This window comes from Sander vitreus, chromosome 17, assembly GCF_031162955.1.
Source record: "Sander vitreus isolate 19-12246 chromosome 17, sanVit1, whole genome shotgun sequence".
Classification (NCBI taxonomy): domain Eukaryota; kingdom Metazoa; phylum Chordata; class Actinopteri; order Perciformes; family Percidae; genus Sander; species Sander vitreus.
The window spans coordinates 883,975-908,669 of record NC_135871.1 but is presented as its reverse complement, the minus strand read 5'-3'; the positions used below and the strand labels follow the sequence as shown (position 1 = coordinate 908,669).

Sequence of the window (24,695 nt, the reverse complement as noted above, 5' to 3'; positions counted from 1 at the left end):
ACTTCCTTCAGTAATTATGTTTAGACTGCCACTTTGAAATGTAACTAGGCTACTTTTAGTATTTCAGCTGTTTCAAAAGTTTTAACTGCAATTCTTTAGCAGCAAGCTGTACTTGTTTTTCTGAATTTTCAGCCTCTTCTAGTTCCCTTTGCTCCATTTTCTTGTAAATGTACGTTTGTTTCAACATTGGCAAAATAAATGCATATGCTGTAACTCACTATGTCAAAACGTGTAACATTGATAACAAACTTTGTTTCTTACTTCTCCACAGGGTTTTCTTTTTGCTTAAAAACAGATTGTTGCTTAGAGATAGCTTGAACATCAAAGTCAAACAAAATATAACACAGCAATAAAACAAAACAATTCAATTTGGACCTAGGAGCTACCATAAATCCCCCCCTTTGCAATTCTAACCTGCACCAGCCGGGCAGGTAAACAAAGTGCTGCACTGTGGGGAGGCTGCATGGAGATGGAGAGATGGAGAGTGTTTGTAGACAGAGAGCCAATGGGAAAGAGAGGCGGGGGGAGTGTGTGTTTGCAATTGTGTATGCGTGCGTGTGTGCCCCATGTTCGCGCAAAGAGAGAGAGAGAGAGAGAGAGAGAGAGAGAGAGCGAGAGAGAGAGAGAGAGAGAGAGAGAGAGAGAGAGCGAGAGAGAGAGAGAGAGAGAGAGAGAGAGAGAGAGAGAGAGAGAGAGAGAGAGAGAGAGAGAGAGAGAGAGAGGGGCTGTCCTTTCTACAGTGGACCTGTCACGCACAATATTTAGCATAAAGTCACCCCCCCCCCCCTCCCCTCCCTATACTCTGTGTGGGGATCAAGCCTCACTACTCCGCAGCCTTCATGTTTGACAGCACAGAGGGAAGAAGAAGAACAGAAGAAGAAGAAGAAGAAGAAGAAGAAGAAGAAGAAGAAGAAGAAGGAAACTGACTGACGCTTTTTCTGACTTTCTGACGCACCGGGGAACTTTTTGTCCATGTCACCAGCAAGCCTGAGGCCAGGACACCCATCAGCCTGTAGCAAAGCTCTTTGCCTTTTCCACGGATTAATTTAACCAGACCAACCAGGGATTCGATGTAAGTGCAAAGACCCGCACTTTTCTCTCTCTCCTCTGTCTGTTGTTTTTTTTTTATCTCTCTTTTTTTTCTCTTTTGCGCGTCTGGAATCTATCCAGCGCCTTTTGATGTGTGCGTAAAAGTTGACCAGACCTAGCCGAGGTGTATCCAGGGCTTTCATTAACTCTCTTCTAAACTACAATTTGCAGCTTTCCATAATACCAACAGCGCTTGATTCTTCGAAGTTGAAGAACCAAGAATACGTTTTCGAGTGCTCTGGATATGACTTCAAACACTTAGAGGATGTCTGAATGTGAACAGCAGGACTTTACTTGTAGGTGTGCGTCCGCTGAGCAGATTATTATTGTTGATGAGAGGCGACACGTCAGGCAACGGGACATATTTCAAAGTGTGTATTGCATCTTCTATTCAGACACAATGATCACCGTCATTACAAATTAAAACTGAATTTCAAACAGCAACACGCGCTGTGGCTCCATGTCGGGCCTCACGGCATTGTGACGCTTGTATTAAAAACAGGAGTTCTTTGTTTTGTTCAACTGAACATCCCTAAATTCTCCTTCTGTCGCACGGAGTTTAGGAACAGGGTTAAACGCTTCCACGCCCCCCCCCCAAAAAGAATCCTGTAGTATTATACTGAATGATCATGTTTACGCTTTCGTTTTCGCGGCGGCGGACGCTGTGGAAATATTTGGGAGGTCAAAAATATTTGGGAATGCGGAGGAAATTGATAGGTGGCAGGTGGTGGCTGCCGGGGCCACCGAAACAAAGCTACACACACACACACACACACACACACACACACACACACACACACACACACACACACTTCAATTTTACTTATGCTTATAATATTTGCCTCCGTTTTACAAACACTAGATACTTTAACGTTAAATTAACGCGTTAATATTTAAGAGTGACTTGACATTGGAAACAGTAGTTTGATGATAATAATAATAATAACAATAATCATAATAATAATCATCAACATAATCATCATCATCATCATAATAATGAAATAAAATGAAGGCTCCACTTAGGACCCTTACTAGCTTTTTCCGGAGCTTTCGACAGCATCTCGGTGATCCTCCTCGGACAGGCTTTATTCCGCTAGCCTCGGGCCGGTGTCCACGTCCCGTAGTTAGGCCGAGGCCGATACATACAGTGATATTAATACTAACGCCTGGAGCCCATTCTGCATCAGCCTACCGTTCACATTAAATAGCCTAGCTGAATACATACCGTTATTGTGGAAATCAGAATTATGTTTAATAAATAGTGGAGCCAACAATGCACTGTTAACTAGCTGTAACCCAGGAGACTTATTTTATATTTAACAATATAAGAAGACTAATCTGTATTTTAGGCTTTAGGCAACGGCTCCTTTTACTAAACAATTTATTTTCGTTTTTTTTTTAAGTCGCTGGTCGTTTTAGGAGATTTCCTAAAAATCAAAGGCACGGCGGATTCACTTTCCAGAATCCGCGGGTTTGATTTACCCCAGCAGGCCTTTCGGTTAGAAGCCTCTTTTGCATCTGTTCCCTGGTCAGGGCGTATGAAAATAACATTTGTTTAATCGAAGTTTTACGTTTGGCCTCAGGGTAGCATGTAAATGTGTTGTTTGGTGATGCACGCGGTCACAGAGCCGTGTGCACCAACACAGGCCCCGGCCTGCTGCAGCAGCACCGCCACCGGCCTGCTGCAGCACCGCCACCGGCCTGCTGCAGCACCGCCACCGGCCTGCTGCAGCAGCACCGCCACCGGCCTGCAGCAGCACCGCCACCGGCCTGCTGCAGCACCGCCACCGGGCAGCAGCAGCACCGCCACCGGGCAGCAGCAGCTCAACGTGGCCAAAGCTGTATTTGATTTCAAGTATATGTCTCACTTTAGGTTGTCATTACAGCGCGTTAATCATCCTCATTGGCCTTAACAGGTGGGAACTCGCATGTGACCTTAACTCCCATAATGTCTTATTAAATCCCATAATAACAAGGCATTTCAAATCGCAAACGGAATCAGAAAAGGTTTTATTGCCACAAAAAGTACATTTATGTGGAATTTGGTGAATGGCTTATATACATTGTAAACAAAGAAACAAACAAACAAACATATTAAACATTAATATGAAATAAACAATAAATACAGAATAGCTAAAACAGACCAGCATGTGCAGCCAAAAATGTGCATTTTGAAAGGCTGCATTCAAAGCGGTGTAATGAGATTTAATTTCTACAAGTTTATTTTCAAAACAATAAACTGTGAAAAGGAAACCTAGGCTAGGCCAACTTGAAACACATTTAAACTCACATTCTCATACTAGTATCACTTCAACTTGACAATGCATCAATTCATCGACATATCGACAATCATTCCGGCTACTTGGCCTATAGATGTGTTTTAAAAATATGCTCCCTGGACTCAATTCTCTAATTTCAATCATTTCCTGTTCTTAGAGTCAGAGTCAGAATGAGTGAAATATATTTTTCGGTGGACAGTAATGCACTGTTAATATGGACAGGCTCTGTGTTAATCAGTGCTGTGGACCCGTGTTGGCGGCCTCTCTGCCTCTATCATATGCAAATGGATGTTATAGGAGGGCAGAAATTAACATCTACAAACATTGGACTGGAATTCCATCTGCCGCCTCTTCGAGGAGGCCCTTAATAAGTTCTCAGACAGCAAAGTGACACACATCTTAATCAACTCTTAATCCCGGGAATTAATTCCCGACGTGTTGATGAATAATTCCCGGGCTAATGCCTGCAGTCCGTGGCAATGCAAGCAGTCTGCCGCACACACCGCCAGATGGACCCGGCAATCTCCCGAAAAAATGAGATTTCTCCTTCCATTATTATTATTTTTCTTATTATCACCAGATATATATTTTAATGAGATCGGTGTCACCGGGCGACTGCTTATGCAAAGCGGAGAGTCTCATCCTGAACACGAGCTCCCCTACCCAGCATTACAGTGGCATCCCAGCTGGATGTGGAGGTTCAGTGCCACAAGGGCTCCAGGAAATAGACTGCACCCTCTGATATATAAGAGGGTACGTAAGTTTAACCAAATCAGCTCAGGTTTTATTTTTTATTTTCATAAACTTCCCTCAGGAGTTTAGAAAATCAGAAAAGTGTTTATTCAGAAACAGAATTGACTTTATTGTCATTGTAAGGACATTAAATGGAATTAAAAGTGCTACTCTATGGTGCAAACATAAAAGAAAAAACCAAAACACACACACACACACACACACACACACACACACACACACACACACACACACACACACACACACACACACACACACACACACATCAAACTAAGAACATGGATCAGGGATGTGAAGATGGTGAAAAGATTAAAACTAAAGAGTAAAGAGTAAAATAGTTATTGCCACAGTAAGTTAGGTGGAATGAGCCTTGGGGTTTGGTGGGTTAGGGTTAGGAACTTAATATAGGAATACACAATAAATACAGAAAGAAAGAAATGTATAGAAGCTGGGACGTGTTACCACAGATCCATCTGCCTGTCAGCCACTGCTCATTAGCTCAGTGATAGCTTGTTGGCCATATTGAGCTCAGAGGGAGGGGGAGAAGGGCTCTTGAGTTTGGAAATATAATCATGCGGCGCCCCTAATGTGTGTGTGTGTGTGTGTGTGTGGCTCTGTTGGGAGGGGGGGTTGGGGTGGGTGTACTGACACCTTGTTCTGGACAAAATGACTGGCTTGCATCACCTGCACGCCCCTCGCTGCCGGGCCAGCCAGCCTCTCAGCACCACATTGACACCAGGCCGCCCGTCCATCACTGACACAGGCCGATTTAGCTCTCCGGACTGGCTCGCATTTATAATTCTGACCAAATTATTGGACCTTACTAATACTAGACCTGGGCTGTGCACTCACAAAGGGCCAGCTGTTGCTCTGTCAGGCGAGTACGCTGACTGAAGTGTTCCACAGCCACTGGGACCTGTTGGTGGAGTCACCCAGGGAAACGGCTCAACACAGCAAAAGGTAACGCCGCTTCAAACTAAAATGACACACAAGAGTTAAATATAACATGTAACTTGTGCGTTGACTTCATCTATTGTTGCTTTCTGCTGAACATTTGTGGCGAGTTGTTCTTTCAATAAAGTGAAAGCTCAGTTTAAGCTTGTTCAAAAGGACGCAAGTTTGATCTTAATTGAAAGAAGTCAAAAGAATCCTACAACAAAGGTGATGGCGTGGCGGTTGGTTATGTTTGCCAGATCAGTCATTTTTCCTGTTACATTTTACGAACACGGTGCTACAGCTCTATCGGATGAGGCTCGCCGAAATGTCAGATCAGGGTTGTTTGAAAAACTCAATCACAAAAACCAGACATATGTAAGATCACCTATTCTCGTTCAACCGCTCACAATTAAGCAAGCCAAGACGTTCATTATTAATTCAAATAGTAAGTCACATTTTAAAAATTTCACTCAGACAGATAATTAGCTGTTTTTGAGTCATTCAACTAAACAAAAGAAGAAGAAGAAAAGAAACTAAATGCGCACAGTCATGAACAAGTGATATCAAAGACTCATTATTCCAAAGCCACAACCCCAGAGGCAGTGTACTTACCGAGGTAATCCTTCTACTGGGAGACTTGACCTTATCCTTAGTCTTGCATCATTTTCCCAGAGATGCAGGGATGGCCTCTGGCCGACAGCAGAATACCCGTTTTCCTGTCTCCTAATCTTTTGTGAAATGCTCCGATCATTCTCATGGATGCTAAACAAAAAACAGATGCACGTCTTTCTTTTAAAGTCTCTGGAGAATGTTTTTGTGTTAGTGGTGACAACTACAAAATGTGCAAGGCAGCATTTTTTAAGGGTCCAGGCGTTTGTTTCGCTGGCCAAAATTAAGTTACAGATGTTTTTGATGGAAGAAGAATGTTGACTCACCTATCAGATGTCACAGATATTCCGTGGTAATAAGGCGCTAAACCTTTAATCACAATGTGCAGGTTGGCTTTAGTGCGGCATTATGTAGTCAGACTGAGTGACACAATGTTAAGTGAGGGTGAGGAAGACTTTAAGAGGAAGCTCATGACTTACAGTGATGACATTGCTCATTTTTGGGTGCCAAATTCAAATCATTGTAATCATTGAAAGCAGAAGAACATGGAGCTCCGTGGGAACAAAGTGACAAAGCAGCCTCTCTTTGATGAGTTTCCAGGACTTTTTAAACCCAGTTGTCTCGCTTTTGGTCTGAATTTCCTTTAAATACCAGCCTCTTCATATCTATTTAAGGATTGTTTAACCCCCCTGTTGTCCCCGGGTCAAATTTGACCCATTTTCAAAGTTTCTATATCAGACATTTGGGTTTTTTTCAACCAAAGTGCCTCAAAATAACACGAATGCTTCTGTAAAACTCTTCACTCTTCACAAGTGAAATTAAGGATCAGATCTCTACTTTAATTGCATTTTGGGTGTTTCAATTTCATACGTGATTATCCATTACCTTCATGATTGAATAAGCAAGCAAAACGTGGAAAAAAGAGTCAAAAATGTGTCTAAAAAACGGTTATTTTGACCCGGGAGGACAACACACTGGTTATTGAATAATTTTGGTATAAAATTGACCTCAGTTGAGTTTTATGATCCTCATGTGTCTTTAGTGCATGCTAAACACTGAGGTCATGTCCTCAGTATTTTATTGTGTGAGGCTATGCCATAATCTGTACTCCAACTCCCCCCCCCCCCTGCCAGGCTTCACATTTAACCCCAGCACAAGTCACATGTGACTGGCACACAAAGGACTGGCATGGTGGCAAACAGACCGCAGGGAAACACAGAGGGGGAGGCCAAGAGAGGTGTGTGTGTGTGTGTGTGTGTGTGGGGGGGGGCATATAGGCCTATGCCTTCCCCACAAAAGCTACATTTGCTGCTTCTGAAGCTCTTAACCACAGCGGTGACTACAAACAGACACAGCTCCAACTCAGTGTTTGATTCTCAGGGATGAGGTTAATCGCCTTTTTAAATCTTTGATGACATGATTCATTGTAGTCTACAGCGGCCTTAAGACTTTCCTCTAAACCTGTAAACTTTAGCTTTTACTCACCAATGTCCTGGGAAATGCAAGGTAAATAGAAAAGGAGGGTAAACAGTGACAGCACGCTGAGTTGAACTGGGCCGAGCCTTGACTTTACGCCTGCTCCATCCTTTCTATTCCTCTACGGAAATACGCTTGACATTTCTTTGACTTTTTCTTAAGTCTCGTACTTTGCCGGCTGAATAACTCCGAAATGTACTGTAAAAGTGTATTACAAAGTAAAATGTATAATAATTAAGTCACATGAGAACAACATGAAGCAATGTTACTTTTTGGAGCAGAACTTTGGATGCATTTTTTGATCAAACACATGTGAAGCGTAGGACAATTATTATGCTTATGCTTATTTTTTGACTTTATAAGTATTGTAGCCATAAATGATTCGAAACCTCTTACAGCTTGGACGGAGTCCCCCCCCCCCCCACACACACACACACACACCCTCTCATTTTCAAGGTGTTAACTGATCGCAGATAAATAATCGACCAGCTATATTTGGGCTCTATTGAGCAACAGTTCTATCTCACCGGCTACAATTAGTCTTGGCAACATCATTGTGTATTTGACGGCATTAACTCTATTGCTCTCCCCACGTAGCCCAAAATAGAGTCAATTCAGGACCAGTCTGGTTATAGCTGCTTACGTCAGGCTCATACAAAGGGATCGGGATTACAACCACAGCGAGGGGGCAATGGAAAGATCAGAGAGAAAATAGAAACAGAATGCATCTCCAAATTAAACAAACGTACACAAACCCACATCACATGGAGAACATACTGATTTAAATAGCTAAATTGATATTTTGCCCAAATAGGAAACTAAATCTATACGGACATTTCAAGGAGAAAAATAGGGTGTATGTTTGGGACACAATGAGGTCAGACAAAAAAATGCATTTACATAAATGTAGCAACAAAAAAAAGAAACTGGTAATCATGACAAAATTAGATGAATTATAAATGACTGTATTATTATTATATATGCAGTAACCTTTAACATCACGTTGTGTCTCTATGATAGATTGTGTTGTATTTGTCTCTTTCTGCCCTACTTTTGTCTGTTTAGGAAAATATGAACTGAAAACGTTTTGAAGATCTATATGTCTTTCTGTCCAAAAAGCATTTGTCTGTGTTCATAAAGCTTTTTGCTGTGTTAGATCAGGGTATCAATAATTATATGAACACCTCCTGTCCTGTAACAATGTCCAGAGGAAAATATCCCCTGCGCTGTGTTAGTCAAATGATCCAAATGAATGAAAAAATGAAATGATGAAAATGTTATTTGCAGCCTACTTCTTCAGAATATTACAGGAACCGAGACTCAGCCACACAGACGCAGAGCAGCTTCATATGCAATACTTACAGTGTTCCTGATTGAGTTATAAGAATATTACAGGGATATTAGGCAAGTATGGGAACATGATCAACCAACTGAAATAGTATGATGATGTAAACTTTATATTATGCATATTACAGTTAGAATTGTAGTGGTGTCAGTTAAAGTTAGGATATTGGGATGTTGTGACACTCAGACCCTTAAAGGACAAAAATGTCCCGTTGAAAGCCATCATAACCACAATTCTTTTGATCCTATGTTGTTGAAGATGTTGTGGCTGCACTCAGCTGGGAGGATGACATGTCTCTATCTCTCTCTATCTCTCTCTCTCTCTCTGTGCGTGTGTGCGCGCACGCGTGTGTGCGTGTATAAATGTGTGTGTGTGTGTGTGTGTGTGTGTGTGTGTGTGTGTGTGTGTATGCGTGTGTGCGCGCGCGTTCGCAGAGCCTGGTTATGGATTTTAACCTGCTGACGGACAGTGAAGCCCGCAGCCCGGCGCTGTCGCTCTCCGACTCCGGGACCCCGCAGCACGAGCCGGGATGTAAAGGCCAGGACACCAGCGGTCAGTGAACACACCAGCACCGTGCATCTCTCATCTGTGTGACTGTGGACACATGGAGCTCTCTCAGTTCAACACTGGGTTTAACCAAAAATAATTTGAAAATGAAAGAAAATGCTAAAATAATAATAATAATAATAATAATAATAATAATAATAATAATAATAATAATAATAATGACGGATAGGCCTATATATTCCGTGAACGCAGAAACACGCAGACTTAGGTATATCATGCAATAGAAATGACAATACAACATTCTATAATAATTAAAATAATACTAGGCTAATTATAATAATAATAATCGGGTTTGTTTCTGCGCAATATCTTCAATAAATTATGGATGCAAATCGGCTCCTAAACAAACAGATAGTAATTATTTTCTGATTTTATAACAGACTTTATGCCCTCGGTATTTCTGCCAGAGGACAATTACCGATTACTTCTCGTATTTTTTTTTTTAGCTCGAGCCCAGTTTAATCAGCACCAACTGATAAAAAATAAAATATATTATAAACTATGCAGCTTGTAAAGGGCTTTGGGAGGAATTCAGTGCAAGTGGCTCTGCAGGGAGTCTCTGATCTTCACTCGTCTTTCCGCCGCAGCCGTTTGTTGCGCAGGCGCAGCGGATGGACCGTAACAACGTGCACTCACTTGACTTTGAATAAAAAAATAAATTGCAAAAGAGAGAAAGCTATTTCTCCCAAGAGTGTTATCAGAGTCATTTCATTCAGCACAACTTCAAATCAAGAATTGAAAATCTATATTTAAGAATCTGTGTTGGATCATCTACAGGCTATTTCCAAAAAAAATCTGCAAACCAAAGGAATGAATGAGTAAACTATTCCCTCAGGACTGAGAGAGAGAGAGAGAGAAGAACTAATTGTGCTATGAAATAATAACTCAGGGTCCACTTACGTAGGCCTACTAGCTTTTTTTAGGGAGCTTTCAACCACATCTCATGGCCTTCATTAGGAATGGAGTTCTCCCTGTTGTAAAAGGGGGTTTACCTGTCGTCGAAGCGTTGGTCTTGTGATAACAGGTGGTCTGTAGATGCTGACTGTTGACTGGTGGAGGGTTGCTGATAATACTGTTCTACTTTACGTCCTACCTGATTGTAAGCTCTTCCCTCTGGTTACCCAAACTGACCGTTTCAGCTAGTCCCAGTTATGGAATATGACCAATAATCACCTGGATGTATTTTCTCAACTCCCTCTCTAACTTCTCCATGCAGCATATGTCATCTTAACCAGTAGTGGAATTTAACTAAGTACATTTACTCCAGTACTGTACTTCAGTCCAAATGTTGAGGTACTTGTACTTTACTTGAGTCTTTTCTTTTCATGCCACTTTCTACTTCTACTCCGCTACATTTCAGAGAGAAATATTGTACTTTTTACTCCACTACATTCATCTGTTCCAGCTTTAGTTACTAGTTACTTTAGTTACTCCACTACATTCATCTGTTACAGCTTTAGTTACTAGTTACTTTACACATTAAGATTCCTGCACGTAAAACAAATGTAGTTTATAAATCTGATGTTTTATTCTAAAGTAAACTAGCCAACAATATAACGGACTACAAGTCCAGCTGAGATGATCAGACCATTAAACACACAACTGGTTGGTCCTTTACACACACTACAATGTTTTAATACTTTAACTACATTTTCCTGATGGTACTTACACACCTTTACTGAAGGAACATTTTCACTGCAGGACTTTTACTGTAACAGAGTATTATTACAGTGTGGTATTAGTACTTTTACTTTGGTAAAGGCTCTGACTACATCTTCCACCGCTGCTTTTAACCCACCTACCTCTCTATTTATATCTAGTGGTGTGTGTGTGTGTGTGTGTGTGTTTGTGTGTAACCCAATCTAATTGCTTGCTAAACTGTGTGTGGTTAGAAATCCAGTCGTAACAAACTGTCAAAAACAAACTATTTGGGAAAGAAATGTGGTGTAAAATGCTTTGTGTCTCCTGCTGCTGGAGGAGGACTCATGTAGCTCATTGACTTCTCAGTAAAACTCATTTGCTCTCTGTGTCTCTTTCTCTTTTGGGACCTGATGCTTTTTTTAATAGCGCCTAAATGCCAAGTTGATATGAATAAAAGCCCAGATGGTGTATGTTAGCCCAGGAAAGAGGAGCCGGCCGTTTTAACATGGACAGAAACAGATCTTAGGTGCATTACTTTTGCATTGACAGAAGGAATTAAGCAAATCTGTAGCTTGTGTATAATTGTTTTTAATAATGCACAATATGAGTGAAATATGAGTGAAATATACCATATGCGATAACGTTGTGGAATATGACGATAATTATATTACTTGCAATAAATAAAGTGTTCTCAGTTCTGCTGCTTTCAGTATTCTGCTAAAATACAACAAACTGCTTGTTGAATTTAAAGGAAATCATTTCTTTTATTGAACAAATTGAACAAAAAATCTCAGTGTCTGTGGCGACATGTAGCAGCCTTTTAACCATGTGTAGATTGAACCAGTTGATAAAGCTGTGACAATATAAAAATAATATTGTGCAGCCCTTTTTTTCTAAATCTGTGTAAATCTAAATCTTTTATCGATCTATATTTTCACAATAAAAGCCGCAAATATTGTTGAGTTTGTGTACAGGTCAATAAAACACAAGGCTTTAAATGAAATAAGAAATGTTTTGCAATCATTTGCAATAAAGTATGACAACATATTCATCTCAATAATACGATTAAACATTCTGTAATGAAAAACCTACACATGGTTGATATTTTATAAGCTAATTTTGAGATTTTGTGTGTTTAAAATTGGACTACTTTTGGCAGTGTGGGAAATAATATGTCCACGTTGATTTGTCCCGTTGCAGAGCCCTTCATTTTGGTTTCTGGTTAAAGTTCTGTGGGAGTGGTGAAGGCTATGGCCCTTCTGGATCAGCTCTTTCACACACACAGAAGATTCCAGCAAATAGTCATGTCCTTGCGATTGCAAAATGACTTATGACTACATGAATACGTTCTGTTATGAATGATCCGTTATGGATTTTGTTTTTAAAGGTTAGCCTATACCTTCATAAGGAACCCAAAATGTATCCTTAAACTGGACTGAAGTATAATACGGCTGCCGCGCCTTACCACAGCCCGCTGACGCCCGTGCCAGAGGCACGGACTGCCCTGACTCAATCATCTGTGTGTGTCTTTATTATAAGCTTTCTCTTTGAAAGAAAAAGGTGCAGCTCCTGTAAAATCTGACTTTGATTTGACCCTTTAAAGTAGCCGTTCAGTCACGACAACTTTTATTTCTGTAAAAACATATTCTGGATTTTGCTGTTTTCCAGATGTTGAAAAGTGATTTGGTTAAAAGCCTCTTGCAGTTGTTTCCCCAGATTAAAGCTCTCGGAGAAGCTGACCTGGAACGGCTCTGTCATGTCGGCACATTATCAGTCAGATTGCTCCTATTGTTGGTCAGCGCGCCACTCTAAAAAGGGCTGCCCTTTCCTCACTATGTGTTATAGACTTTGGCCTTAAGTGACAGCTTACCCAGTGTCAGTTTACTGCCAGATAACAGCCTCGGCCCTTATTGTTTTTTCCGGCGGCCCTGTGGAGCCTCTTTTTAAACCCCGCTGATCATTTCGAACTGCTCCGAGAGCTAAGCCCTCGCCAAACAGAGCCCAACTTGCCCCAGTCACAAAAGCCTTATCCGCAGGATTAGCTGGCCAACTAATTTCACTTCTTTCTGTGAGGTCCTCCAATTGCGGGAGTCAGATCTGGCAGAGAGAAGCCTTGGCAGACATAACATGGATGTGTGGTCCTTTAAACTCACTGCACTGGGGGCCAAATGCAATCACTCACTGCTCCTGCACATCTTTGAGCGTAATGCAGTGTTTGGAATCATTCTCTCTTGGCAATGTCACACTCATGCTTGTCATTTTCCAGCCTGTGGGATGGAGGGACTTCACATGATGTTTGATCCGATAATAATATCCACTCAGTTTCAGCAGGGATAGGATAGTGCTGATGCATATCAGGATGAAAGGTGTCGGAACAATGTGCTGTTTCACAGATGTGTAAGCTTTTTTCTATGTAGTATTCAGCCAATTAGACTCTTACAGGCGCAGAGCAGGATTCAAATCATCTGCAAAAGAATAGCTCTGCTTTCAGCTGCCTCCTGGCTAAGTTTTAGAAATTCTCTGAGTGTGTATATGCATTAAAAATGCTTTCACAATGTACTACTGGTGACATATTATTTTACAGGTCCCATAGTATCCTTACAATTCCCTAGACAGGAACTGATTTGTAATTTCTTATAGTTCCTTTGGAAGGACTATGGAATCTGGTAACAATTTTTAGGAAAATTGATATAATTTTATTAAATGTCCATGTCAGTTTAATTAACTCCAATTCCTTTCTAACCTGCCTAGACGGTATTTTACTCCAAACACACTAGGCCAGGTGGAAATCAAGTCGAGTACAGAGTTCAAGAAATGTGGAGAAGAAAGTTTCCACTTGTGAGAGAATATTCATTATTGTAAATTCTAATATCTTGGTTTAAATTGATTCCTTTTCAATTATTACGCTTTTGGCAGTGTAGGGACATTGTTTATATCTTTGTTTTGCACAGGGTGGAAGCAACTAACTACATTTCAGTACAAATACCGTAGTAAACGTGGAGGTGCTTCCATTTGACTTTATACTCCTACCCCACTACATTTCTTTTCTTTGTTTTCTTGTTTTTCAACATGGTGCTGAACAGGTGTGTGTGTGTGTGTGTGTGTGTGTGTGTGTGTGTGTGTGTGTGTGTGTGTGTGTGTGTGTGTGTGTGTGTGTGTGTGTGTCTTCTTGTTTAACTATATTCGTGGGGTCCAAAAACCGGGAGTCCAGTATACTTGTGGGATCCTGACAGCTTTGTGGGCCCAAAATGCTGGACCCCCCCAAGGTTAAAGGTCTGTTTGAGGGTTAAGACTTGGTTTTAGGATTAGGGTTAGAATGAGGTTCTGGTTAGGGTTAGGGTAAGGGTTAAGGTTAGGCATTTAGTGGTGATGGTTAAGGTTAGGGTAAGGGGCTAGGGAATGCATTATGTCAATGACAGGTCCCCACAAAGATTGTGTGTGTGTGTGTGTGTGTGTGTGTGTGTGTGTGTGTGTGTGTGTGTGTGTGTGTGTGTCACGATGTGTATTACATTGATATAGGATTTGTGATCTGTCTTGTTTGTTAAATGTTGTCATGTTTTTACTGTTGGATTTAAATCGAGCCCTGTCTAGGGACTGCAGATGTAAATTAGCCTAAGGCTACCTCTGGTACAATGCATCAAATGGCAACATTTATGTTAAAAATTGTACATGGTCCCTAACAAATAAAATGAATAAATTAAAATTTTAGAATGAACTTTTGACAGCAATGGTAACTATAGTTTCTTTGCAGATTAAAAGTTTACATACCAAACATTTATGATGACATTGATTTACGAAGACATGTAATTGTATAGATCAAACTACCCAACTTTATAGAAATGTGACCACCGTATCGTTTCCTGGTTCTTGCAAACTCAAATAAATGATTGTGCAAACGCCAAGTTTACGGAACACTGTTTTCTCTATAATTAGTCACATTATATGCTGTAGAGCTTTCACAAACAGGTTATGGCAAAATAAAGTGTTCTTGTTATATGTTACTTTTTTAGTTTTAAGACCGTCCTCCACCCAAAAACTCCCCCATAAGTGGTTTGTTCCAGCATCATTCTGACCTATATTCATGTTTCTAGTGGCAGCGCCCTCTAGTGGCTGTAGTAGTTCTGACGGGAACAAAGCAGGAAGTAAGGAGAGGAGGTATGAGAGCGCCTCATAAGGAGGGTGGGGGGGGGGTGGCCTTTCACCCAGGAGACCGAGGTTCATGTCCCGTTAGAAAAGAAAAGGAAACAGAGAGTGTGATTATAACCAAAATATGTCTGAGTTTATTTGCAAAGCTGATGTCAGTCAACTAGCATGTTGCTACTCCCCACAGCAGGCTGCTGGAAACACCCACTGGCAACACACAGGACCAGTTGACCAATCACAGTCCTTGCGGTCTGCGTCGCCTCAACGTGAAGTTACACATTTTTGGAGGTGCACGTCGAGCTACGGCGGAGGGCTCGGAGAGGGGTTCGCATCGATGCTGAGGGGTCTGCGGGGGTACGCCGTCGATTCGACGCAGAAGCATAAATCAGCCTTTAGACGGGGGGAACAAACCACCCATATGGTCGTATGGTTTGGAAGACTGGTTGAATAAATACATTTGTGCTCAATCAAGTTAAATATAGTGTCAAAGGCTCCTTTTGTATAGGCTCTCCTGAGTTGTATACTGTACAATTGCCATTCATATATTTCCACTCACAGTTTTTTCTGTACATCCTCATCATTCTCAAAACACTACGTGAATTATAACACGCCTACACCGTATGCATTTCTACAATTGTTCAGTACAAGTGATGCATTGTTATGTTGTTATTCTGTCTACTCTTATTTATCTTCCTACCTAAGCTGCACCTCCCGGTTTCCTTATGAGATTATTTGTCTTCCTGTGTGTGTGCAGACACAGAGAAATCCCACCAGAACCAGCTTGATGAGTCCAGCGCTGACGACGGCTCTCTGAAGAAGAAGCAGCGGCGGCAGAGGACTCACTTCACCAGCCAGCAGCTGCAGGAGCTGGAGGCCACCTTCCAGAGAAACCGCTACCCCGACATGAGCACCAGAGAGGAAATTGCAGTGTGGACCAACCTCACGGAGGCACGGGTCAGGGTATGTACCCACACTCTGCCCTCATCATATCTGTATCACAGCAGCCGATTCCTCCCTGGTTGGAGGTGTGCTAGTCTATATCGACGACCGTTCATTTAGGGGATTGCTCTGGTGCTGCTGGATGTCCGTCCCCTTCCTCTTTCTTTGTGTTGGCGTTCTAACCTCTGGTGGATTTGTGAGGACTATGGTTAACTGCTCCTCAGATCTCTGCAGGGTAAATCCAGACAGCTAGCTAGACTATCTGTCCAATCTGAGTTTTCTGTTGCACGACTAAAACTACTTTTGAACGTCCACATGTTCCACCAAAACAAGTTCCTTCCTGAGGCTATTTAGCAGAGGCACCGTGGCTCCGTCTGGAGCTTAGCGCCACCCATGACGATTGTGATTGGTTTAAAGAAATGCCAATAAACCAGAGCACGTTTTTCTTCCATCCAGGAATGCTGTGTGGACTAGCCAGACCTTCCTCTGCAGCTCTGTGTGCACGTTCTAAAGTAGTTTTAGTCGTGCAACAGAAAACTCAGATTGGACAGATAGTCTAGCTAGCTGTCTGGATTTACCCTGCAGAGATCTGAGGAGTTAACCATAGTCCTCACAAATCCACCAGAGGTTAGAACGCCAACACAGACAAAGAGGAAGGTGACGGACATCCGGCCGAACGAAAGAGATCCGGCCGAAATGAAAGACATCCGGCGAAATCTCCGGCGGCATCTGAACAATCCCGGGAATGAAAGGTTGTGGATACAGACTATGGAAAATATGCCACCTAAATGGTTAGAAAATACAAGAAAAAAAGTGAATGTAGGTTATGGGCGATGTTTTAATCCCTGTACCAAAGCTTCAGTTGTCACAGCCCACCTTAATGTCAGAGGTGCAGCAGTGTGCCCACAACCAGTGATTCACTCATTGTAGCTATATGGAGCAGGAGGACACACATTCTGATGGATGACAATACAGTCCCTGGCCTGCCGTACAAGTAATGGATCAAATTAATGTTGGCTGGATGAAAGGTCACATAGCACACATTCTTGGTTGTTATTTTGAAAGGAAAATAGACTACACATGGTCTTGTCCCTAATGTCTATCAGCGGCCTTTCTAACCCCTACATGCCCACAATACTTCACCTGTCAGCTTGATCCATGTGATTTGTCAGAGAGCTGTTGTTAGTCATCAAAGATGCAGCCTAATGGAACACATTGATAACACTCAATCATGGGTCTGGGCGGTGCTGTACAGTATGCTATACGCACTGTAAAGACATTTGAAGCTTATTTGTGATTCCATACTATGTAGATCAAATTTACTTCACTTAACCTGTCTGATAATAGGACCTTCAGAGTATGCCACACAAACAGCTCATGCTGTGTTCTGGTCTCTAGCAGTGCTTTGAGCTAACTGCTAACATCAGCATACTGACGTGCTCACAATTAAAATAACGTGCTGATGTTTAGCAGCTCACATCTGTGGCAATGCTTTTCTGTGTGATTGCCCCCTTAATTGTTTTCAGCATCGCATGAACTTAAATTTATCAAAATACCTCGGTGAGTGGTAAAACGTAAGCACTATCATTTCCCAGCAATCCATACTCATCTGTTGCATGGGGTTATAGAGTATAAGTAGCCTATTATGGTATATTAAGCAACTTTTGCCCACAAAAACACTGAAAGATGTTGCAAGTTTTCAGCACTAATAATAAAATGAAACGTAATTATTCCTACAATATCTGGGCAATACATTACAGTATGGTTCAGGCATGGTAAAAATGCATTAGGTCTAATTAACTATATTTCATATTAACATTGACTCAAATGACTGGGTGAAATGGTAAAGTTGTTACTCATATGGACAAACCCACTGTGGATGAACTCACTTACACTACCTGTCCAGCAAACAGATAAAGGTAGCGCCTAGCTGGTGAACATAGTGAAACATTTAGGAGCTAAAAGCAGAGTGAGTATTGGACTTGGAATATGGCTGATGAATGTTCTGTAGCTCCATATTTTGCAGGATGTGCAAACAAGCAACTGTTTATAACTAGCAAGTGAATGAGGTGATAAGATATCAGATGTTGTGTTTACAGTCACCAGTGGCCAAAAAAAATCAGTTCATTATACAGGTATAAGGTTCAGCAACAAGTTGTGTGTGTTACTTCCACACACTTAACTTCTGTTACTCTGCATCAATGTCACACTACTTCCTGTGACATTGACTTCAGATACAGTATTAGGGGACCACTAAGGTCTATATAAAAGAGACTTCAGATACAGTATTAGGGGACCACTAAGGCCTATATAAAAGAGACTTCAGATACAGTATTAGGGGACCTCTAAGGCCTATATAAAAGAGACTTCAGATACAGTATTAGGGGACCACTAAGGCCTATATAAAAGAGACTTCAGATACAGTATTAGGGGACCACTAAGGTCTATATAAAAGAGTCTTCAGATACAGTATTAGGGGACCACTAAGGTCTATATAAAAGAGTCTTCAGATACAGTATTAGGGGACCACTAAGGCCTATATAAAAGAGACTTCAGATACAGTATTAGGGGACCACTAAGGCCTATATAAAAGAGACTTCAGATACAGTATTAGGGACCACTAAGGCCTATATAAAAGAGACTTCAGATACAGTATTAGGGGACCACTAAGGTCTATATAAAAGAGTCTTCAGATACAGTATTAGGGGACCACTAAGGTATATATAAAAGAGACTTCAGATACAGTATTAGGGGACCACTAAGGCCTATATAAAAGAGACTTCAGATACAGTATTAGGGGACCACTAAGGCCTATATAAAAGAGACTTCAGATACAGTATTAGGGACCACTAAGGCCTATATAAAAGAGACTTCAGATACAGTATTAGGGGACCACTAAGGCCTATATAAAAGAGACTTCAGATACAGTATTAGGGACCACTAAGGCCTATATAAAAGAGACTTCAGATACAGTATTAGGGGACCACTAAGGCCTATATAAAAGAGACTTCAGATACAGTATTAGGGGACCACTAAGGTCTATATAAAAGAGACTTCAGATACAGTATTAGGGGATTATGTTTATATTATGTTTGTTTTTTCCCCAAATAGGCTGATTTAAATGTGCTAAAAATATGTTGGAATCATGTTGAGACACTTTAGTTTTTAAATTTTTTTTACAATAATTGTGTGGCCCCCCTGCAGTAACTCTGAGGACCCCCTACGGTCTCTGGAATACAGCGTGCCTGTTAGAGATTTTCATTTTATGAGCCACAGACAGTATATTGTCTGTGGCTGCAATACAGTTAACATCAGTGTTTCTTTAAAGAATGTATTTGATCTCCTTCCTATGCAATCATCTGAGCATTCCACAGAAGACGTATTAATGTGGCATTCGAGCCATTGAGGGACCTTGACATTCAGCCTTTCAAACCGCATTGCCTCCGAGTCACCGTAAAGATTGGGTAGCTTCTGTCCTCTGGCCTGGGGCTTCCCCTGCTGTTACTAAGTGGGATGGAAAACTCAGAGTCATGCACTTTCTACTCATATTAATGACCAACAGCATTCTGTTACTATGATAACAGAGGATTGGATGATACGCAGCGTGTATGTCAAAGCAGCAGAGAGACGGCTGAGTATCAACACAGGAAAGGCCTGTAGAAGTTTTACGAGGATATAAGAAATGAAACATTTGATACCAATTTATTTTTATGTAAAACAAACACATACAGATGACCAGGAGACTTCTGTCAGATGCTGTATATAGATCTTTTTCTATGCACAAACGAAAGGTTTTTGTCTAGTTCGAAGCAAAAGTTAGTCCACAACTTTACACTGAGAGGAACTTGGCACAGTTTTAATTTCTAAAAAACCATCAATTTAGATTTTCCACTAAAGCTTTAATCCAATTCATATCCTCCAAATATAGGACCATAAAATGACAAATGTGAAGATTGCCATTTTCTGACATTTCTTTCATTGGGATCTCACTATTCAAATAAGTCAATGATTAGTTTTAATAAGCCTTGCCTAATATGACTGTTTGAGGATACACTTCAACTTACTTTCTGGGATCATTATGTCTTTCAAAAATTCTGGATACATATGCACACAATATTACTGAAAGTATTTGAAAGGGTTAGGATACTCTGACTAATGTGTTTTAGAATTAGACTTTATTGACTCCTGACACTTTCTGATAGTTAGGGTAAAAGTCATTTCAAAATAACTTCTTCAGTCACTCTATTTTTTTTCCTTCTGTGCAAAAATGACATTAATCTATATTATAGGTGAAGCTCTGAAAACACCTCATATAATTTATAAGAGACTTACTGTGTAATTGGCAACTCATACCCCCTTACTGAAGCCTGACTGACTGGCTGGCTGTGTGCAGGTCACTGATGTTACGTTACGATTCCACTTGTCTCACTGCCATTTAGCAACTTTCAACTCATATTCCCTGCAGATTTTAATGCGGTGTGTTTACTGCACGAGTCTCCACAATCACCAGAACAGCTGCTGTCGGATCAGCAAGTTGATTTAGAAAAAGCTCCTCGCTGACTGTTTTAGAGTTTGCAAAGGCTCTCTCTTTCACCGAGGGTTTGTTTGATGCAATAACACAATGTCAGTGGGGGAGTATTCAGATCCTTTACCTAAGTAAAAGTACTAATACCACATTGTAAAAATACCTTGTTTCCAAGTAAAAGGCCTGCATTGAAAATGTTCCTTCAGTAAAAGTGTGTAAGTACCATCAGGAGAATGTAGTTAAAGTATTAAAACATTGTAGTGTGTGTAAAGGATCCAACCAGTTGTGTGTTTAATGGTCTGATCATCTCAGCTGGACTTGTAGCCGTTATATTGTTGGCTAGTTTACTTTAGAATAAAACATCAGATTTTATAAACTACATGTGTTTTGTGTGCAGTAATCTTAATGTGTAAAGTAACTAGTAACTAAAGCTAACTTTTTTTTTAACAACATGGATCTTACTTTAATAGTTTTGGCCATCATTCTTACTGAACTCAGCAGTTATAGTGGAGATGTGGGAAACAGCCACGTACCTACAGCCAGGAAAACTACTGAACTTTTAGATTTATGTTTTATGTATTTCTTAATTTCCTTGGTCAAAATATTTTAACTTTAAAGCCACTGAGTCTACAAAATATCTGTAAATCAGCCTTTTAAAAAATTGCACCATATGTAACTTTAGATTAAAAAAACTATAAACTCTAGGCTACTTTATATATTCATCCAGGTTCTCCCCCCCATTTTAGAAATGTGCCGTGTTCCCAGATCTCAGCAGATAGTACAATGTTATCAGAACTGATATAAATGTTGGACAAAACTACTAAAATAAGACCCAAGTTGTGGTAAGTAATTCTTCTTTAAATTGTAATCCCAAAATAAAAATCATTATTTAGTATTAGTATATATTTTTTTTAAATACAGTTGAAGCGACTCAATAAAAACGTTATAGGCCCTGAAACCCCATTTTATTAATGAGCGTCCTACTATGAGTGTTGTGGTTATTTCACATATATCTGTGCTCTTCTCACTGGTTTGAGTTGGGCGTGGCTCAGTTTGACAAAGATGATGTCACATACTTCTGACCAAAACACACCTACACAGTCCTGATGAAGCCGAGTATCTGAGTATTTCATAAATAATACCTAAAGGTGTTCTTTCTCCAAAAAATAAATGAGACTGTTCTATATTTAGTAGAGGTGGGAATCACCAGAGGCCTCACGATATGATACCATCACGATACTTATGTCACGATACCATATTATTGCGATTTTAAACATATTGCAATATTTTGCGATATATTGTAATTTATTACCTTTTTCCCAATTTCAAATGATGTCCCTAAAAGGAAACTTTGTCAACATCTGTTTTATCTATGAAGATACATTTGTCTGTTCACTTCAATTGTACTGAAAAATGGTATTGTTAAGCAGACAAACAGACCAACACATATATAATAATAGATCCATACTTGGCATCTGTGTATCGATACAGTATTGCCACGGAAAATATCATGATACTATGCTGGATCGATTTCTTTTCCCACCCCTAATATTTAGTCATGCACATTTCATGTTTTTAAGAAAAACAGGATTCAAAGACTGTACACTGAACTCATGTTTCAATTTCAATTCAATTTAAAGAGCTTTATTGGCATGAGAAGACATTGCTCATATTCCAAAAGTAGATAACATACAATTAAAGGAAATTAACAATGACTGGCACAACAAACTATAACATTACCAACTTAAACATAAAGTGATAAAGGCACGAGGAGTACAATGGTACAGATGTTTCTCCTTTTGTCTTCCCTAGGTATGGTTCAAGAACCGCCGTGCTAAGTGGAGAAAGCGTGAGAGGAACCAGCAGGCAGAGTTATGCAAAAATGGCTTTGGTGCCCAGTTCAATGGACTCATGCAGCCCTACGACGACATGTACACTGGCTACTCCTACAACAACTGGGCTACCAAGAGCCTAGCGAGCAGCCCGCTCTCTGCCAAGAGCTTCCCATTCTTTAACTCAATGAATGTAAGCCCCCTATCCTCCCAGCCCATGTTCTCCCCCCCCAGCTCCATCCCCTCCATGAACATGGCCTCTGGCATGGTGCCCTCAGCGGTGGCCGGGGTTCCCACTACGGGGCTCAACAACCTGGGCAACCTCAACAACCTCAACAACCCCACGGCGCTCAACTCGGTAGCGGTGAGTGCGGCCACGTGCCCCTACGCCACCACAGCCAGTCCCTACATGTACAGAGACACCTGCAACTCCAGCCTGGCCAGCCTGCGGCTCAAAGCCAAGCAGCACACCAACTTTGCTTATCCGGCAGTGCAGAATCCCGTGTCCAACCTGAGCCCCTGCCAGTATGCTGTGGACCGGCCGGTATGAAGAAAAAGCTCCGACGGCGCCCCCTGACCCAACTGACCAGCTGTAAGTCGACCCCCCCCCCCTCCCTCCCTCCCCTCCCCCTCCCACACTTCACATCTCTTCAGTTCCATCTGTAAACTCCCAGATGTGCTGCAGACTGGCAGATTGTGTTGTGATGGTACACAATAAGAATAATCTTCGAAACTGACACAGCAAATAGACGTGCCCGGATGGACCACCGCGCTTCAAAAGGAATTCTTTCCAGTTTGTGAGACTTTGTCGCTGAACTGACCAACCGCATCAAAGGATTTCTAAAGATTATGTCCATTATCACTTTGTTTCCTTCTTTTGAACTGCATGATTCGAGTAAACGTAGAAACCAAGAGTAAATAAAACACGGATGCATTCAACTGGACTGGTGGTCAACATCTTGGCCCAAAAAACATCAAATGCGATCTTTGCAACTGTCGCAGGAAAAGAGACCTGTGTTTGCAATGCGGGACAAATGGAGGATGTATATAATGGACTTTGTTTGTTTTGTATGTGACAAAAAAATATATGAAAACGTACTTTAAAGATGAGAAAAGCATGTTCTTCAAAAGCAAAGGCCCTAGGTTTATGTACTATGAGCTCATCCTTTAGGAACTCTAAACTTTGTTGTGAATTCTTCTTCCCTTTGGAAGGCCATAGGTCAAAGGTCAGCTTGGATGGGCAAGAGGAGGGCAGTCCTGGAAAGTGAACACAACCTCAAGCGGTTAAACACAACAACAACAATTTACTTACACATACCAGAATATCAGATTTTTCAAGTAAAACTCTAAAAAGCCATTGAGTATATAGATTTGTGTGGTGTTATACAAAGGGAGTCCATGACTGTAAAAAAAAAAAATGTATGTAAGAGTGCAGTTGTCATAACAAAAAAAAAAACAAGCTTTTTTTTTTCCTGGTGTAGCCTGCTTTGTCTCATTAAAGAACCAATTAAAGGATCCGTTTTTATGAACTACAAAATGGACTTTGCCATTGAACGGAACAGAACATGTCCTTTCATATCTCTAATCTACAGCCTATGGCATTAGTTGAGTGACACAGGCCAAAACACAATGTTCCCACAACAATGAGCACAACGCCATGGAAACCCCGACTCACTTCCATGGCAACCCTTATGCAACGGCTGGAGGTAGAAAGGGGGGGGCAATAGCAATGTTCCTGAAGGCTGCTCACTGATATGTTTGACCTACACTCGGAGCGGTAACAGCAGGCTATCCAGTAACACAGCAGGAATCCACAGAGGCCGAGGCTGAACCAGGGCCAGGATTACACGCGGGCCTCAAGGAGCCACAGACCCATCAGCCCCTGCAACTGTTTATTGCTCTGACATTTCCACCGCTGTTGTCTTTTCTTTACGGCGATTTAAAAAGGTAAATCTTTTACATTTGAACCCTCGTGTTGTCTTCCCGTCAACCATGAACTTCCGGGTCAAAATTGAATTTTTGGCGCTTTTTCCCGATGCCTTTGGCGCTTTTCACTTACAGTATTTCAACGCTTTTTTTTTTTTTTATTCATGGTACTGTAAATAAACCTAATTTACATGACATTATACCTATTTTTTTAGTCAAAACAAGGCAGAAATTATAGATTATTTTGACTAATAGTTAAGATCAGAGGATGTTGAGTGGATCACAGACTGGTTTAGGTCAAAGTTTTGAAACCATTTAAACATTTTTTTTCCAATGCTATACAACTGAATAAAACACCCAAAATGCAATGAAAGTCATCATTAAATTTTTTTTTTTTAAGATTCTTTTTTGGGCATTTTAGGCCTTTAATAGACAGGACAGCTGTAGACATGAAAGGGGAGGGGGTGGGAGACGGAGTCAAACCCGCGTCGAGGAGTAAACCTCTATAGACGGGCGCCCGCTCTACCAACTGACCCAGAAGTCATCATTCATTTTAACTGTGAAGAATGTTGTAAGGGTTACATACAACACACATGCATGTATCCATGTTATTTTTGGACAATCTGGTAGTGATG

The 24,695-nt window shown here is 41.0% G+C and overlaps 1 protein-coding gene across 1 annotated transcript; it reads left to right on the top strand.

Moving 5' to 3' along the window:
* Nucleotides 1-8,930: 8,930 nt before the first annotated feature.
* Nucleotides 8,931-22,684, top strand: pitx3 (paired-like homeodomain 3). Its single transcript, XM_078273198.1, has 3 exons — nucleotides 8,931-9,039; nucleotides 15,593-15,798; nucleotides 22,115-22,684. Exons 1-3 carry the CDS (start codon nucleotides 8,931-8,933, stop codon nucleotides 22,682-22,684), a joined length of 885 nt encoding a protein of 294 aa, XP_078129324.1.
* Nucleotides 22,685-24,695: the final 2,011 nt, after the last annotated feature.

What these genes read in the sequence shown, in the direction of transcription:
- pitx3 (XM_078273198.1), top strand. Translation starts at nt 8,931, where the DNA reads ATGGATTTTAACCTGCTGACGGACAGTGAAGCCCGCAGCCCGGCGCTG. An exon ending in TAAAGGCCAGGACACCAGCG is followed by an intron (nt 9,040 to 15,592) that starts GTCAGTGAACAC and finishes GTGTGTGTGCAG; the next exon opens with ACACAGAGAAATCCCACCAG. An exon ending in TCACGGAGGCACGGGTCAGG is followed by an intron (nt 15,799 to 22,114) that starts GTATGTACCCAC and finishes TGTCTTCCCTAG; the next exon opens with GTATGGTTCAAGAACCGCCG.